Here is an 18114-nt window from a genome sequence, read left to right as displayed (position 1 = left end):
TTTGTCATTTGATATATGTAAATTTATTCATATGTGTATTTATTTATATCCAGCTTTGTTCCAGAAAGGATTTAAGGCTTTCATAGATGAATACTAAATAAAATAAAATTTAAAATAAGTGGGGAAGATGATGGAAGCAGAAAAATTGGAGCAGGAAAGATGAGATGAAGCCAGGAATAAACTCTGTTGTTCACAGATGCATGGTATAAGGGCCTAGAAATGGGGCAAAAGTGAAGACAAATATTTTGGCAGCCATTATAAAGAGGCTGAAACATTTAATTGTATGATTATTGACAGTATCTTTAAGAAACAGATCAAACAGACCAGAGAAATTTTTCTTATGGGGCTTCATGAAGAAAATACAGTATAACATAATGAAATGTCTTCAGTAACATCTTCACATTAATTATAGCAACACGCTGACAAGTTGTCAATGCAGTCCTTAAAAAAATCAGGGAACACTCAGCTTTGTACAGGAACTTTGGTTTAACAAGGATATCATAGAAGCCTTTAAAAAATTCCTAATACTAAAATACAGAATAGTGATCCTTGTGCAGTTCATCAACCAAAGAAATATTAAGGAGGTGGCTTATTTTTTTCTTCCTAGGATGTGAACATACTTGCTTGTCAGTATTATGTCATTTGCGTAGGCATTGTGTGGGTGGGACTTGTTATATGCTGAACCTATTCAGGAATTTGGCCAAGGCTGTGAATCAGATAAGTGTAGGAGCAATTCCAAGAAACTTTGGACTGCAGTCTTATTTATAAGTTTTTCTGTGAAAGTCCCATTGTTAAAATGCAATAAATGGAATTTTAACCTATATAACGCTTTGTGACATTGAACATCTATATAGTCTATTTAATCGGGAAAATCCTACGAAAATCAGTTGTAAAATTGTACTTTAAAGAAGCATGCATTATCATAAAAGATGCATATAAAATTCTGTACTAAGCACATCAAGTAATGTGTGAATTTAAATGAAGTATACCAAACAACTTACATTACTTATTTTAAAACACAATAAAATAAAACACTTGAAAACATGTTTGACATTGTCAGACTAGCCTTTCGTATATTTCACATGTCAAATCATTTACACAAAGCATACATACATTTTAACATTCATGCTTCATATTATTTTTGCTTTTGTGATAGTAAAGCCTTTAAATATAGGACTTAAAAATGGATTTTTGAAAATATCAAACCCTTGCCCTCCTTAGTAATTGATTAGCTATCAAGAGATAGTTTTAAAAATATATGTTTACAACTTAAAATTTCTTGCAAATGGTCCTTTCTCTTCAATCAGTGTTAAAGCTGTGCAGTTCTGCAGTTCACTTCAGCAAACACTTCTTAACGGAAAATATAAAAGTCCATATGACAGAGAGAAAAGTATAATGGAGTAATTCACTCATTCATTTCTCTTCTGAACAATTTCTGAGAATTGGATTAGAGTGACTGAAAAGAAACCTCTCTGATCAGGAAAGAGATGTTTTTAGAAACAGTAGTTTGAAGTCATGCAGCTTCTTCTGTAGTTGATGGGAAGAGAGCAGAGTGAGATGATGTTTTCTTGTGCTAGGAAAGTTCACTCATTAGACCTGAAAAGAACAAATCAGGTAATGAACAAATAAACAGTTATATCTCTAGACTATGAATGATGGCTTCTATTAGATGCCATATTGAGATACTAGTGAGTGTTTTAAGAGATAGGGGAAAAGTGGCTGCTTTGTGCTTTGGGTTTTTCTTTCTTCTTTAATTGTCTCTTTTTACCCTCTGTATTCCATTCTTTTCAACTCCACTAAAGGCTGTGTTCTAGAACAGTGGTTCTCAAAGTGGGGTCTACTACCCCTGGATATCCACAGGACACTTTCAGGGGGTTCTCAAGGTCAAGACTGTTTTATAATACTAAGATATTATTCGTAAAACTTTTGGCACTTTGGCACAGTCAAGGAAGTGATTTTAAACTACATCAGTAATCATATTCTTCACTGTCACCCACTTACAGTTAAAAAAATGTGTTTTACTTAAGAATGTCCTCGATGAGGTTTTAACAGTGATTAAATTTATCAAGTATCAACCCTTGAGTACACATCTTCTTAATATTGTGTGATGAAATTGAGAAGTACACAAAGTACTTTAGCTGCATACCAAAAGTATGATTGTCTCAAGACAGCACTTTTGTAATTTTTTGAGTTGTGAGCTAAATTAGACACTTTTTTCATGGAAAAGCATTTTTACTTGAAAGAATGATCGACAAACTATGGTTACTTAGACTTGGGTATTTGGTAGATGTTTTCTCAAAAATGAATGGAGCGAACCTGTTATTTCATGGAAAACAACTGATAATATTTTTGTCAATGATAAAATTCGAGCTTTGAAGCAAAAAATTAGAATTTTGGAAAATTTTTATTTGCCACTGTAGGCTCAACTGTTCTCAATACTCAAAAGACTTTCCTGATGAGATTGCTACTGTCAACATTTGGAAGATCTGAATAACTCAGTGACCCAATGTTTTTGAGTTGACCAAACACATGATGTTATCAAATCAGACATCAGTACAAAATCCATTCAAAGTGTCAGGTAGATCATGGATTATTATATAAAAGAATATGGACAGTTAATTGATGTGGTTTCAGATTTTTCATTGCAGCTAATCTTTAAGAAACTGCCACTTGTCAAATTCTTGTGTCGTATCAAAAAAGAATAACTACAATTATATGGAAAGGCTATTAAAATAGTACTCCCTTTTCCAAATACATATCTGTGTGAGGCCTGATTTTCTTCTTATAATTTAAGCAAAATAACTTAATTGCAACAGATTGAATGTAGAAGCAGATATGAGAATCCAACTGTCTTCTGTTAAGCCAGATATTAGAGACTTGCAAAAATGTAGATCAGTGTCAATCTTCTCATTGATTTTTTTGTTTTGGAAAAAATATAGTTATCTGTATAAAAATATTTATATTCACATATAACAGGTATTTATTATTTTTAATGAATTAATACATAGTTAATTTTTTTCTGTTTTAATTTTTAATATAGTAAATATCAATAGATAAAACCCACAAAAACAAAAGTACTTTAGAGTCATCAGTAATTTTTAGGATTGTAAAAGAATTCTTTTTTTTATTATGTTTATCATCTTTAAGGTTTTTATTTTTATTTTTTTAATATTTATTGGAGTATAGCTGCTTTACAATGTTATGTTAGTTTCTACTGTACAGCAAAGTAAAAGAATTCTTGAGACCAAAAATATTGAGAATTGCTTTCTTGGAAGAGACTGAGAAAGATAGTTCTCTTACTTGTGGTGTAGTCAACACTCACGAAATGACTTGACTCCTTTGTTGTCAACATCTTGGTCACATGATATTGATTAGGAAAGAGGAAACTGTTTATCTACCTTTATTTGCCCATGTCAGTAAAACTGAATGAAAACTTTAAGTCTGGTGCTTAGGGTTAATGCCATTTGCTTAGCTTTGAAACGTGTGTGTGTGTGTGTGTGTGTGTGTGTGTGTGTGTGTGTGTGTGTTATGGCAATTAATTTAACCTGCTGTTTAAAAAACTGATATAGACTGAAATCATCTATACAAATACGTACAAGTCCACTTGTTTGCCAACAGCAGAAAACTTGAAAAATACAGGTAAGAAAATGTGCATCTGGGGTCATAGCTTCTTTAGCTCACTCAATAAGTTTTATATGACATTTAGAACCCCATGGTAATCTAGTTTGTGTTTGTATTCTCTCTATCCCAGATTGAATATATTCTTCTGTGATTAAAAAGCCTGATTTAGCACTGTTCATTTATAAAATACTAATTTTATTTTCTAGTGAATCTTCATTATAAAGGAGACCGAGGGTAGGCTATAGGTGTGTTAAATTTGACATTCTGTTCCATTGCTTACTATTTTCATCAGTGAAAAATCATGGATTTTTAGGACTATCCTCTCCAAGTTTAAATGCACTAAAAATAACTCCATGGAATGAAGCTACTGAAATCTTCTGTGGCAATGCACACTTCCTTGGGGTTCTACATTGTTTGGGGAGATCTTGTTGGAGTTCAGAGTAGATATTAGACATGAAAGTAACATAGGGTAGTAGCTTTGTTAGTTCTTTCAGTACAGAAATGTTTATGGTGATATGCAATTTTATGATTTGGTTCAAGCCCTGAACTTTTCTTTTCTCCAAAGATAGTTTTATGTTGCAAAACCCAGCCATCTGTTAATATGTGAATTCTCTTGATTAGTCTACTCCAAGTGTGGTATGAACTGTTACTGGCTTACTGTAAGACATGTTCAAAAACTGAGAGTAAGCATTTAGCAACTTTTACAGAAATTTGACAAAGTAATTTTATGTGTAGAATCAATTAGTATAAAAAGGGATTGTATTTTATGACATTTAAATTTCAATTTTCTAAATAATTCATTTTGATTATATTTTATAGAAGTATGGTCTGCAATGGACTTGGAGAAAAGGGGGAAAAAAGACTGGTTGGTCTACACAGAAAGTGTGAGAAGCACTACACTAGATGAGTATGAAAACTGTAAACCTGAAATGGTCCTTGAGTTTAGGTCTGATATAAAGAATAGGAGAAGCAGAGATTAAATGAAGTAAAAATTCCACCCCCTCACCTGCCCAGTTGGCTGATACATAATTATCACATAAAATATTTGGATTAAAGGGTTTTAAGCTCTACCTTAGGAAAGAGGCAAGACAAAAAATTAGTTAAAATCTCTCCCATCTGCAGTTTTGTGTGAACAAGTTAGTTACTTGACCACATTTTAAAGTTAAGCAACACTTGAATAGAACTTGTTAGAGTTGAGGATGGCAGGTAAGGCAGTGAACACGTTTTACTAAATAGTTAAAAAATTGAAACAACCCTTTGCTAATAAATAACTCATAAAACTGTAATATACTCATAATTATCTTCATAACTGAGGCTTTTTAAAACTTAGCTTTTAATGAGTCATAATACTGGTTTGAAAATATGAGATATTATTACTTAAGCTTACTTGGTAACTTTAAATAATTTAACTTTCATTTTTTTATTGAAATATTTGCCATCTTGATTCTTTTTCTTGGCAGACAGATAAGAATTGCCTGATTTCTTATTAGAAAATAAAATACCTGGTAACTTCTAAAATGGACCAATAGGGAAGTAGAAATGAAGGTATCAAATTAATGGTCATCACATTTGTTTGCTCCTTATTAAGGTAACAAAAAGGAGCTTGGGTCTTATAAGGAGCTCCCTTAGCTCAAATTGTCTTTCGTTATATTATTTATCTCTTACATCAGAAACTTCTCAAATGTTCTTTTAAATTTTCTTTTCCACAATAGGATGTACGGGAGTGTGATTCACTAAGTGACTGAAAGTGAGAAAATATTAACCAAGTATAATTTATAGAGAAAGGTATATCTTTATAAAATTAGAGAAAATGCAGGGCCGTATGTATGTGCTAATGTATATGTTTAGCAGGAATGGCTTGGGATGTGAATTTCACTGTTTTAATTTTAATTCTCCTATTAGGTTTTTCTTGTTAGAAAGAAGACTGGTCCTGATGCTGGACAGCTCTATGCAATGAAGGTGTTAAAGAAAGCTTCTTTAAAAGGTAGAAAATTGGAAACCTTATTAAAATAGAATGTGGTAAAGCTTGTTTTAAGAAATATGCTGTGCACTGCTTATATAAGATGAGTAGATTTAGTTTCCTTTTAACATTAGTAATTGTTACAGATTTCTAGTGGTAAGTGATATTTCTAGGTTTGATATTGGCATATACCCTAATTTAGTGAGAGTGTACCCTAGTAAAAATTTAATGGGATAAAAAGTGACATGTTTTATTTAAAGTGAACTTATTTTATTAAACTATATTCTTTTATTTCAAGATTCTTATTTTTTCTATCTGTTTTGGTATTGCATATTGAGAAAGCACAGCCACCTGCATACACTTATATACACTGTCTTCCAGGCTGTGATAACAATAACACTGTGCTCAGTTTTAATCAATAAACTCATTTGAACAATTTGGAGACTAATATATAATAAATGCTTATTCACCAAATAACTTTGTGTCTCCTTAACACATCTCTAGATCTAAACTGAATTTGTTAGCTTTCTGAGAATATGGTAATTACTGTCTAGGAATATAGACTGCAAATTTGGGCACTTATAAAGTTATGTTTTATATTTCTGTATTTTTGTTGGGTGAATTACTGATGGGATCTCTACTGAAATTATATACGAGAGCAATATATTCTACCCTTCTGTAATTTTTAGTTCGAGACAGAGTTCGGACAAAGATGGAGAGGGATATACTGGTGGAAGTAAATCATCCATTTATTGTCAAGTTGCACTATGGTATGTAATCTTTTTTTTAAAAAAATATGGAATTAGAGAACTAAGATTTCCTTTCAGACAATAATATAACAGGATATAAATACTTCAAACAGGAAATGAATATGGAATGATTTAATACATTCAACTATGTAAAATGTATTTATCTGAAATAAGAATTAATATCTAGCTTTTAGTTGTCTTTCCTGTATTTGTTGGTTAACTTATCTAAGGTAACAAGATAGTGTCTTCTGATTACTTGTCTAGTAGTATTTCTGTACTAGGCTATACCTCCAGGGATCTTAGGCTATAAACTACTGTGACAATTTCTTCAAAACATTTTTGTGTTTGGAAGGGCCCCTCTTACATGTTCATAATGAGCATATTAATCTTACTTCCTCATTCTGTTGAAGAGGACCATATGGTATATTAGTCTATTTGAGTTATTTTTTCTTATGTTTGGCAGGAGAGGAATACAAGTGAGAAGCAATAGGTACAATGGAAAGAACATGAATTTGGAGTCAGACAGTTCTGAGGTTTTTTTTTTTTTTTTAATTGCGATATAGTTGACTTACAGTATTATATAAGTTTCAGGTGTACAATATAGTGTTTCACAATTTTAAGGTTATATCCCATTTATATTTACTATAAAATATTGGTGATGAATCCTTGTGTTGTACTATATATCCTTGTAGGTTACTTATTTTATAAATAGTAGTTTGTACCTCTTAATCCCCTACCCCTATCTTGCCCCATCCCCCCCCCTCCCCATTGGTAAACACTAGTTTGTTCTCTATATCTATGAGTCTGTTTCTTTTTAGTTATATTCCCTAGTTGGTTTTATTTTTTAGATTCCACTTAGAAGTGATATCATATAATATTTGTCTTTGATTTTCACTAAGTATAATATTCTCTATGTCCATTCATGTTGTTGAAATGGCAATATTTCATTGTTTTTTATGGCTGATTAATAATCTCTGTGTGTGTGTGTGTGTATGTGTGTGTGTGTGTGTGTGTGTGTTTGTGTGTGTACGCCACATCTTTTTGTTTTTCTCTTATTTTTTTCTTATTGGAGAATAATTGCTTTAAAATGGTGTGTTAGTTTCTGCTTTATAACAAAGTGAATCACTTATACATATACATATGTTCCCATATCTCCTCCCTCTTGCATCTCCCTCCCTCCCACACTCCCTATCCCACCCATCCAGGTGGTCACAGAGCACCGAGCTGATCTCCCTGTGCTATACGGCTGCTTCCCACTAGCTATCTATTTTACATTTGGTAGTGTATACATGTCCATGCCACTCTCTCACTTTGTCACAGCTTACCCTTCCCACTCCCCATATCTGCAAGTCCATTCTATAGTAGGTCTGTGTCTTTATTCCCGTCTTACCCAGAGGTACTTCATGATATATGTTTTTTCTTATATTCCATATATATGTGTTATCATATGGAATTTGTCTTTCCCTTTCTGAATTACTTCACTCTGTGTGACAGACTCTAGGTCCATGCCCCTCACTACAAATAACTCAATTTTGTTTCTTTTTATGGCTGAGTAGTATTCCATTGTATATATGTGCCACATCTTCTTTATCCATTCATCCGATGATGGACACTTAGGTTGTTTGCATCTCCTGGCTATTGTAAATAGAGCTGCAATGAACACTTTGGTACATGACTCTTTTTGAATTATGGTTTTCTCAGGGTATATGCCCAGTAGTGGGATTGCTGGGTCATATGGTAGATCTATTTTTAGTTTTTTAAGGAACCTCCATACTGTTCTTCATAGTGGCTGTACCAATTCACATTCCCACCAGCAGTGCAAGAGTGTTCCCTTTTCTCCACACCCTCTCCAGCATTTATTGTTTCTAGATTTTTGATGATGGCCATTCTGACCGGTGTGAGATGATATCTCATTGTAGTTTTGATTTGCATTTCTCTAATGATTAATGATGTTGAGCATTCTTTCAAGTGTTTGTTGGCAATCTGTATATCTTCTTTGGAGAAATGTCTATTTAGATTTTCTGCCCATTTTTGGATTGGGTTGTTTGGCTTTTTCTTGTTATTGAGCTGCATGAGCTGCTTTTAAATTTTGCAGATTAATCCTTTGTCAGTTGCTTCATTTGCAAATATTCTCTCCCATTCTGAGGGTTGTCTTTTGGTCTTATTTATGGTTTCCTTTGCTGTGCAAAAGCTTTGAAGTTTCATTAGGTCTCATTTGTTTATTTTTGTTTTTATTTCCATTTCTCTAGAAGGTGGGTCAAAAAGGATATGGCTGTGATTTATGTCATAGAGAGTGCTGCCTATGTTTTCCTCTAATAGTTTGATAGTTTCTGGCCATACATTCAGGTCTGTAATCCATTCTGAGCTTATTTTTGTGTATGGTGTTAGGGAGTGATCTAATCTCATACTTTTACCTGTACCTGTTCAGTTTTCCCAGCACCACTTATTGAAGAGTCTGTCCTTTCTCCACTGTACATTCCTGCCTTGATTATCCAAGTTAAGGTGATTATATGTGCATGGGTTTATCTCTGGGCTTTCTGTCTTGTTCCATTGCTCTATATTTCTGTTTTTGTGCCAGTACCATACTGTCTTGAGTACTGTAGCTTTGTAGTATAGTCTGAAGTCAGGGAACCTGATTCCTCCAGCTCCCTTTTTCGTTCTCAAGATTCCTTTGGCTATTCGGCGTCTTTTGTGTTTCCATACAAATTGTGAAATTTTTTGTTCTAGTTTTGTGAAAAATGCCAGTGGCAGTTTGATAGGGATTGGATTGAATCTGTAGATTGCTTTGGGTAGTAGAGTCATTTTCACAATGTTGATTCTTCCAATCCAACAACATTGTATATCTCTCCATCTATTTGTATCATCTTTAGTTTCTTTCATCAGTGTTTTATAATTTTCTGCATACAGGTCTTTTGTCTCCTTAGGTAGGTTTATTCCTAGATATTTTATCCTTTTTGTTACAGTGGTAAATGGGAGTGTTTTCTTGATTTCACTTTCAGATTTTTCATCATTAGTATCTAGGAATGCCAGAGATTTCTGTGCATTAACTTTGTATCCTGCCACTTTACCAAATTCATTGATTATCTTTAGTAGTTTTCTGGTAGCATCTTTAGGATTCTCTATGTATAGTATCAAGTCATCTGCAAACAGTGACAGCTTTACTTCTTCTTTTCCGATTTGGATTCCTTTTATTTCCTTTTCTTCTCTGATTGTTGTGGCTAAAACTTCCAAAACTATGTTGAATAAGAGTGGTGAGAGTGGGCAACTTTGTCTTGTTCCTGATCTTAGTGGAAATGCTTTCAGTTTTTCACCATTGAGGATGATGTTGGCTGTGGGTTTGTCATATATGCCCTTTATTGTGTTGAGGAAAGTTCCCTCTGTGCCTACTTTCTGCAGGGTTTTTATCATAAATGGGTGTTGAATTTTGTCGAAAGCTTTCTCTGCCTCTATTGAGATGAACATATATTTTTTCTCCTTCAATTTGTTAATCTGGTGTATCACATTGATCGATTTGCATATATTGAAGAATCCTTGCATTCCTGGGATAAACCCCACTTTATCGTGGTGTATGGTCCTTTTCATGTGCTGTTGCATTCTGTTTGCTAGTATTTCGTTGAGGATTTTTGCATTTATGTTCATCAGTGATATTAGCCTGTAGTTTTCTTTCTTTGTGACATCCTTTTCTGGTTTTGGTGTCAGGGTGATGGTGGCCTCATAGAATGAGTTTGGAAGTGTTCCTCCCTCTGCTATATTTTGGAAGAGTTTGAGAAGGATAGGTGTTAGCTCTTCAGTAAATATTTGATAGAATTTGCTTGTGAAGCCATCTGGTCCTTGGCTTTTGTTTGTTGGAAGATTTTTAATCACATTTTCAATTTCAGTGCTTGTGATTGGTCTGTTCATATTTTGTATTTATTCCTGATTCAGTCTCGTCTGGTTGTGCATTTCTATGATTTTGTCCATTTCTTCCAGGTTGTCCATTTTATTGGCATAGAGTTGCCTGTAGTAATCTCTCATGATCTTTGTATTTCTGCAGTGTCGGTTGTTACTTGTCCTTTTTCATTTCTGATACTATTGGTTGGAGTCTTCACCCTTTTTTTCTTGATGAGTCTGACTAATGGTTTATCAATTTTGTTTATATTCTCAAAGAACCGGCTTTTAGTTTTATTGATCTTTGCTATTGTTTCCTTCATTTCTTTTTCATTTATTTCTGATCTGATCTTTATGATTTATTTCCTTCTGCTAACTTTGGGTTTTTTTGTTCTTCTTTCTCTAATTGCTTTAGGTGCAAGGTTAGGTTGTTTATTCGAGATGTTTCCTGTTTCTTAAGGTAGGATTGTATTGCTATAAACTTCCCTCTTAGAACTGCTTTTGCTGCATCCCATAGGTTTTGGGTCATCGTGTCTCCATTGTCATTTGTCTAGGTATTTTTTGATTTCCTCTTTGATTTCTTCAGTGATCACTTTGTTATTAAGTAATGTATTGTTTAGCCTCCATGTGTTTGTATTTTTTACAGATCTTTTCGTGTAATTGATATTTAGTCTTATAGCGTTGTGGTTGGGAAAGATACTTGATAAAATTTCAATTGTCTTAAATTTACTAAGGCTTGATTTGTGACCCAAGATATGATCTATCCTGGAAAATGTTCCATGAGCACTTCAGAAAAATGTGTATTCTGTTGCTTTTGGATGGAATGTCGTATAAATATCAATTAAGTCCATCTTGTTTAATGTATCATTTAAAGCTTGTGTTTCCTTATTTATTTTCATTTTGGATGATCTGTCCATTGGTGAAAGTGGGGTGGTAAAGCCCCCTACTATGAATGTGTTATTGTCGATTTCCCGTTTTATGGCTGCTAGTATTTGCCTTATGTATTGAGCTGCTTCTATGTTGGGTGCATAAGTATTTACAAGTCTTATATCTTCTTCTTGGATCGATCCCTTTATCATTATGTAGTGTCCTTCTTTGTCTCTTGTAATAGTCTTTATTTTAAAGTCTATTTTGTCTGATGTGAGAATTGCTACTCTAGCTTTCTTTTCCTTTCCATTTGAATGGAATATTTTTTTCCAATCCCTCACTTTCAGTCTGTATGTGTCTCTAGGCCTGAAGTGTGTCTCTTGTAGACAACATATTTATGGATCTTGTTTTTGTATCCATTCAGCCAGTGTGTGTCTTTTGGTGGGAGCATTTAATCCATTGACATTTAAGGTAATTATCGATATGTATGTTCCTATTCTCATTTTCTTAATTGTTTTGGGTTTGTTATTGTAGGTCTTTTCCTTCTCTTGTGTTTCTTGACTAGAGAAGTTCCTTTAGCATTTGTTGTAAAGCTGGTTTGGTGGTGCTGAACTCTCTCTGCTTTTGCTTGTCTGTAAATGTTTTAATTTCTCCATCAAATCTGAATGAGATCCTTGCTGGGTAGAGTAATCTTGGTTGTAGATTTTTCTCCTTCATCACTTTAAATATGTCCTGCCACTCCCTTCTCGCTTGCACAGTTTCTGCTGAAAGATCAGCTGTTAACCTTATGGGGATTCCCTGTGTGTTATTTGTTGTTCTTCCCTTGCTGCTTTTAATATATTTTCTTTGTATTTAATTTTTGACAGTTTGATTAATATATGTCTTGGCATGTTTCTCCTTGGATTTATCCTTTATGGGACTCTCTGTGCTTCCTGGACTTGATTAACTATTTCATTTCCCATATTAGTGAAGTTTTCAACTATAATCTCTTGAAATATTTTCTCAGTTCCTTTCTTTTTCTCTTCTTCTTCTGGATCCCCTATAATTCGAGTGTTGGTTCGTTTAATGTTGTCCCAGTGGTCTCTGAGACTGTCCTCAGTTCTTTTCATTCTTTTTTCTTTCTTCTGCTCTGCAGTAGTTATTTCCACTATTTTGTCTTCCAGGTCACTTATCCGTTATTCTGCCTCAGTTATTCTGCTATTGATCTCATCTGGAGTATTTTTAATTTCATTAACTGTGTTGTTCATCATTGCTTGTTTCATCGTTAGTTCTTCTAGGTCCTTGTTAAATGTTTCTTGCATATTGTGTATTTTATTTCCAAGATTTTGGGTCATCTTTACTACCATTATTCTGAATTCTTCTTCAGATAGACTGCCTATTTCCTCTTCATTTGTTAGGTCTGGTGGGTTTTTATCTTGCGCTTTCATCTGCTGTGTGTTTATCTCTCTTCTCATTTTGCTTATCTTACTGTGTTTGGGGTCTCCGTTTTGCCAGCTGCAGGTTCATAGTTCCTGTTTTTTTTGGTGTCTGTCCCCAGTGGCTAAAGTTGGTTCAGTGGTTGTGTAGGCTTCCTGGTGGAGGGGACTAGTACCTGTGTTTTGGTGGATGAGGCTGGATCTTGTCTTTCTGGTAGGCAGGTCCACATTTGGCGGTGTATTTTGGGGTGTCTGTGGACTTATTATGATTTTAGGCAGCCTCTCTGCTAATGGGTGAGGTTGTGTTCCTGTCTTCCTAGTTGTTTGGCATAGGGTGTCAAGCACTGTAGCTTGCTGGTCATTGAGTGAAGCTGGGTGCTGGTGTTGAGATGGAGATCTCTGTGAGATTTTTGCCTTTTGATGTTATGTGGAGCTGGGAGGTCTCTTGTGGCCCAGTGTCCTGAAGTTGGCTTTCCCACCTCAGAAGCACAGCACTGACTCCTGGCTACAGCACCAAGAGCCTTTCATCCACATGAATCATAATAAAAGGGAGAAAATGTAGAATGAAAGAAAGAAAGAATGAAACAAAGAAAGAAATACAGAGAGAAAGAAAGAAAGAAAGGATAAAATAAAATAAAGTAAGATAAAATAGTTATTAAAATAAAAATAATTATTAAGAAAGAAACTTTTTTAAAAGAAAAAACAAAACGGATGGATAGAACCCTAGGACAAATGGTGAAAGAAAGCTATACAGATAAAATCTCACACAGAAGCATACACATACACACTCACAAAAAGAGGAAAAGTGGAAAAAAATAATAAATCTTGCTCTCAAAATCCACCTCCTCTATTTGGGCTGATTCTTTGTCTATTCATATATTCTACAGATGCAGGGTACTTCAAGTTGATTGTGGAGATTTAATCTGCTGCTTCTGAGGCTGCTGGGAGAGATTTCCCTTTCTCTTCTTTGTTCGCACAGCTCCTGGGGCTCAGCTTTGGATTTTGCCCTGCCTCTGCGTGTAGGTCGCCGCAAGGCATGTCTTCTTCACTCAGACAGGAAGGGGTTAAAGGAGCAGCTGCTTCGGAGGCTCTGGCTCACTCAAGCCACAGGAAGGGACGGGTGCGGATGCAGGGTGAGCTTGCAGTGGCAGAGGGCGGCGGGATGTTGCACCAGCCTGAGGTGCGCAGTGCGTTCTCCCAGGGAAGTTGTCCCTGGATCCTGGGACCCTGGCAGTGGCGGGCTGCACAGGCTCCCTGGAAGGAAGGTGTGGATAGTGACCTGTTCTCACACACAGGCTTCTTGGTGGCCGCAGCAGCAGCCTTAGCATCTCATGACCGTCTCTGGGGTCCACGCTATTAGCCGCGGCTCATGCCCGTCTCTGGAGCTCCTTTAAGCAGCGCTCTTAATCCCCTCTCCTCACGCACCAGGAAACAAAGAGGGAAGAAAAGGTCTCTTGCCTCTTCATCAGGTCCAGACATTTCCCCGGACTCCCTCCCGGCTAGCCGTGGTGCACTAACCCCCTGCAGTCTGTATTCACGCCGCCAATCCCAGTCCTCTTCCTGCGCTCCAACCAAAACCCGATCCTCAGCTCCCAGCCCCGCCCGCCCCGGTGGGTGAGCAGACAAGCCTCTAGTGCTGGTATGTGCTGGTCTCCACCAATCCTCTGTGTGGGAATCTCTCTGCTTTGCCTTCTGCACCCCTGTTGCTGTGCTCTCCTCCGCTGCTCTGAGGCTTCCCACCTCCGACACCTACAGTCTCCGCCTGAGAAGGGGCTTCCTAATGTGTGGAAACCTTTCCTCCTTCATGGCTCCCTCCCACTAGTGTGGGTCCCATCCCTATTCTTTTGTCTCTGTTTATTCTTTTGCCCTACCCAGGTACGTGGGGAGTTTCTTGCCTTTTGGGAGGTCTGTGGTCTTCTGCCAGCGTTCAGTAGGTGTTCTGTAGGAGTTGTTCCACGTGTAGATGTATTTCTGGTGTATCTGTGGGGAGGAAGGTGATCTCCGCGTCTTAGTCTTCTGCCATCTTCCCGATTCCTCCCACCACATCTTTTTTATCCATTCACCTGTTGATGGACACTTAGGTTGCTTCCCTATCTTGGCTATTGTAAAAAATGTTGCTGTGAACATTGGGGTGCATATATTTTTTGTGGTAATATTTTCTTTTTCTTCATATATATACCCAGGAGTGGAATTGCTGGATCATATGATAGTTATATTTTTTATTTTTTTGATGAACCTCCATACTGTTTTCCACAGTGGCTGCACCAATTTACATTCCTATTGACAGTGTATGAGAGTTCCTTTTTCTCTACATCTTCTCCAACATTTGTTATTTGTAGACTTTTTGATTATAGCCATTCTGACAGGTGTGAGGTGATACGTCATCGTTGTTTTGATATGGGGTTTTGATACTCTGATGATTAGCGATGTTGAGCATCTTTTCATGTGCCAGTTGGCTATCTGTATATCTTCTTTGGAAAAATGTCCATTCAGGTGTTCTGCCCACTTTTTAATTGGGTTGTTTGTTTTTTCTGATGATGAGATATATGAGCTATTTATATATTTTGGATATGAATTCCTTATTGGTCATAACATTTGCAAATATTTTCTCCCATTCAGTAGGTTTGTTCATTTCATTGATGGTTTCCTTTGCTGTGCAAAAGCTTTTAATTTTAATTAGGTCCCATTTGCTTATTTTTGCTTTTGTTTCCATTTCCTGAGGAGTCAGATCCAAAAAAAACATTGCTACGATTTATGTCAAAGAGTATTCTGCCTGTGTTCTCTTCTAGGAATTTTATGGTTTAGGTCTTTAATACATTTTGAGCTTATTTTTGTATGTGGTGTTAGAGAATTTTCTAATTTCATTCTTTTACATGCAGCTGTCCAGTTTTCCCAGCACCACTTATTGAAGAGACTGTTTTTCTCCATTGTATATTCTTGCCTCCTTTGTCGTAGATTCATTGACCATAAGTGCATGGGTTTATTTCTGTGGTCTCTATTCTGTTCCATTGATCTGTATGGCTCTTTTTGTGACCGTACCATACTGTTCTGATTTTTGTAGCTTTTAGCATGGTCTAAAAGTCAGGAAGTGTGATGCCTCTAGCTTTATTCTTCTTTTCCATTATTGTTTTTGCTATTCAGGGTCTTTTGTGTTTCCATACAAATTTTAAAACTATTTGTGCTATTTCTGTGAAAAATGCCATTGTTATTTTGATAGTGATTGCATTGTATCTGTAGATTGCTTTGGGTCACCAATATTAATTCTTCTAATCCATGCAGTTCTGAGTTTTAATCATGGCTCCATTGCTAGTTTAATGTATGCATGAGATTGTGGCATTTGGCTTTCCTGGAGAATTCAGTGGCATATACATTATTAAATCATTGATCCAATCTACTATGTCACTCTCAATTTTTGAAATTTAAAAAGATAGCAGCTATTGATTTTATTCTTAGGTAATTTTGACAAATAATGCATTATAGTATGTACCCAACTCTCTCTGTAAAAATTCCTCTAGAATTTTCCACCTATTATTCTTTTATTCCCCATTACCCTAATGGAATGAGAGTAGTCGTATTATCTAAAGATTTCCTTCCTTGAGTCTCTAGGATATCATTAGATTAATCACTAAAGACCAGTTGTGTTCAAAACATTCTATTCAATTCAGTGGGCTCTAGAGGTGAAATAATCTCTGATCTCAAGAAATTTATAATCTATAGGGAACACAGACATGTGAGTCCAATTAATTGTATAAATCAAAATGGATTAAGTACCATAAGAGAGACATAAATGAAGTGCAATGAGATCTCAAAAGTAGTAACAAGTAATTCTGATGGGGAAGAGGTTAAGGATGCTACAGGGAAATGTGAAAAGAGGGAAATCCTTAATAGAAGAAAGCTAAATAGAGGGGGTGGCATTTTTGTTGAGCTTGACAGAATTAGTAGATTTTCAGTAGGTGGGGAAGTAGAGTTAAGGCAATTGCAGTAGAACATGGTGCTCCATAAATCAGGAAAATGATGGTGGTACAAGTTTCTGTGTAAAGCTACATCCAAGGTTGATTATGTTCTGGCAAGGGGTTTATAGCTTTTTCAACACTAGTTTTAATTTTGAGATAATGTTATCCAATCATGAACCATGTGAGTAAATGCTTAATTGTTTTATAGTGTTCAGTAATAAAATTCTAAACATATATATTAATTAAAAACTATGCTAAGCTTTGTAAGCCTTAAAAATTATTATTACTACATTCTAATTTCTAATTAGCCTTTCAGACTGAAGGGAAGCTGTATTTAATACTGGATTTTCTCAGGGGAGGAGATGTCTTCACAAGATTATCCAAAGAAGTGAGTATTTGTAAATTTTTGCTATACTTTATTGAAACAAAACTAAGAATAATTGTTTTTTTTTCTTTTGCTAATTTTTTTCCTACGGAAATTTTAATTATTCTTTTTTTGTTACATAGTATTTAGTGAATGTGCCAGATAATGGCATTTTCTGTCTGCCTGTCATTTAGATCATCTCAATGTGTTACTCATTTTTCTCTTAGGCACAAGATCAGTATAAATAACTGGATGAAGTAGCTAGGGGCAAACCTAGGACTTTGGCTACTCAAGCTACCAAAATGCCTCTGGGAGTAGTGTTTAATTTATTCATGTTTAAAACAGCTTCATGGAGGTACAGTTGACATACACTAAACTGCACATATTAAAGTACATGCTTTGATAATTTTTGATATTTGTATAAACTTGTGAAACCATCAGCACAATAAAAATATTTAGTTTATTCATCATCCCCAACAGTTTTCTTATGCCCTTTTTTAATGCTTCCCTCCTGCCTGACCCCTACTCAATCTGCTTTCTGTCACTGTTTGGTTTGCATGTTCTAGGACTTTATATAAATGGAATCATATAGTATGTGTTCTTTTTTTGGTCTGGCTTTTAAACTCAGCATAATTATTTTGAGATTCATCCAAGTTGTTGCACGTATCAGTAGTTCCTTTTTATTGCTGAGTGGTATTCCACTGTATGGATATACAATGATTTGTTTATTCATTCACTTGTTGATGGATATGTGTGTTTTTTTGCAATTTTTGGATATTACTAATAAAGCTGCTACAAACTTTCATGTGCAAGTGATTGTATGGACATGTGTTCGTCTTTCATGGTTAAATACCTAAGAATATAATGACTGGGTTATATAATAGGTCTATATTTTAACATTTTAAAGACACTGTCAAACTGTTTTCCAAAGAAAATTGTTATATAATTTGTTATATAATTTTTACATTCCCACCAGCAGTATATGAGAGTTTCAGTTGCTCCATCTCCTTACCAACATTTGGTATGGTCAGTCTTGTTTTAATTTTGAACATCTGGTAAGTGTGTAGTGATACCATATTGTGGTTTTGAATTGCATTACCCTAATAACTAATGATGTTACGCATCTCTTCATGTGCTTAGTTGACATATATCTATCTTTTTTGATGAAATGTCTGTTTAAATCTTTGGCCCATTTTCTATTGGGTAATTTTCGTACTGAATTTTGAGTCTTTATATATTTTGGATGGTAAGTCTTTTATCATGTATGTTTGAAAATATTTTCTTCTGGTCTATGACTTGTCTTTTCATACTCTTTACA

The 18114-nt window shown here is 35.2% G+C and overlaps 1 protein-coding gene across 2 annotated transcripts in view; it reads left to right on the top strand.

Annotated features, from left to right (window-relative positions):
• Positions 1-18114, top strand: part of RPS6KA6 (ribosomal protein S6 kinase A6) — a gene marked incomplete at both ends in the record, with an annotated part of 165886 nt that overhangs the window by 69233 nt on the left and 78539 nt on the right. For both annotated transcript variants that reach the window (XM_082681412.1, XM_082681413.1), the window contains 3 exons: positions 5524-5605; positions 6271-6351; positions 16741-16820. In XM_082681412.1, coding sequence (XP_082537538.1) covers positions 5524-5605; positions 6271-6351; positions 16741-16820 — 243 coding nt within the window. The remainder of the gene's footprint in view (positions 1-5523; positions 5606-6270; positions 6352-16740; positions 16821-18114) is intronic.

The sequence above is a fragment of the Grampus griseus genome, assembly GCF_964374135.1.
Source record: "Grampus griseus genome assembly, chromosome: X".
NCBI lineage: Eukaryota > Metazoa > Chordata > Mammalia > Artiodactyla > Delphinidae > Grampus > Grampus griseus.
The sequence above is the reverse complement of the archived record's forward strand: the minus strand, read 5'-3'. Positions and strand labels throughout refer to the sequence as shown.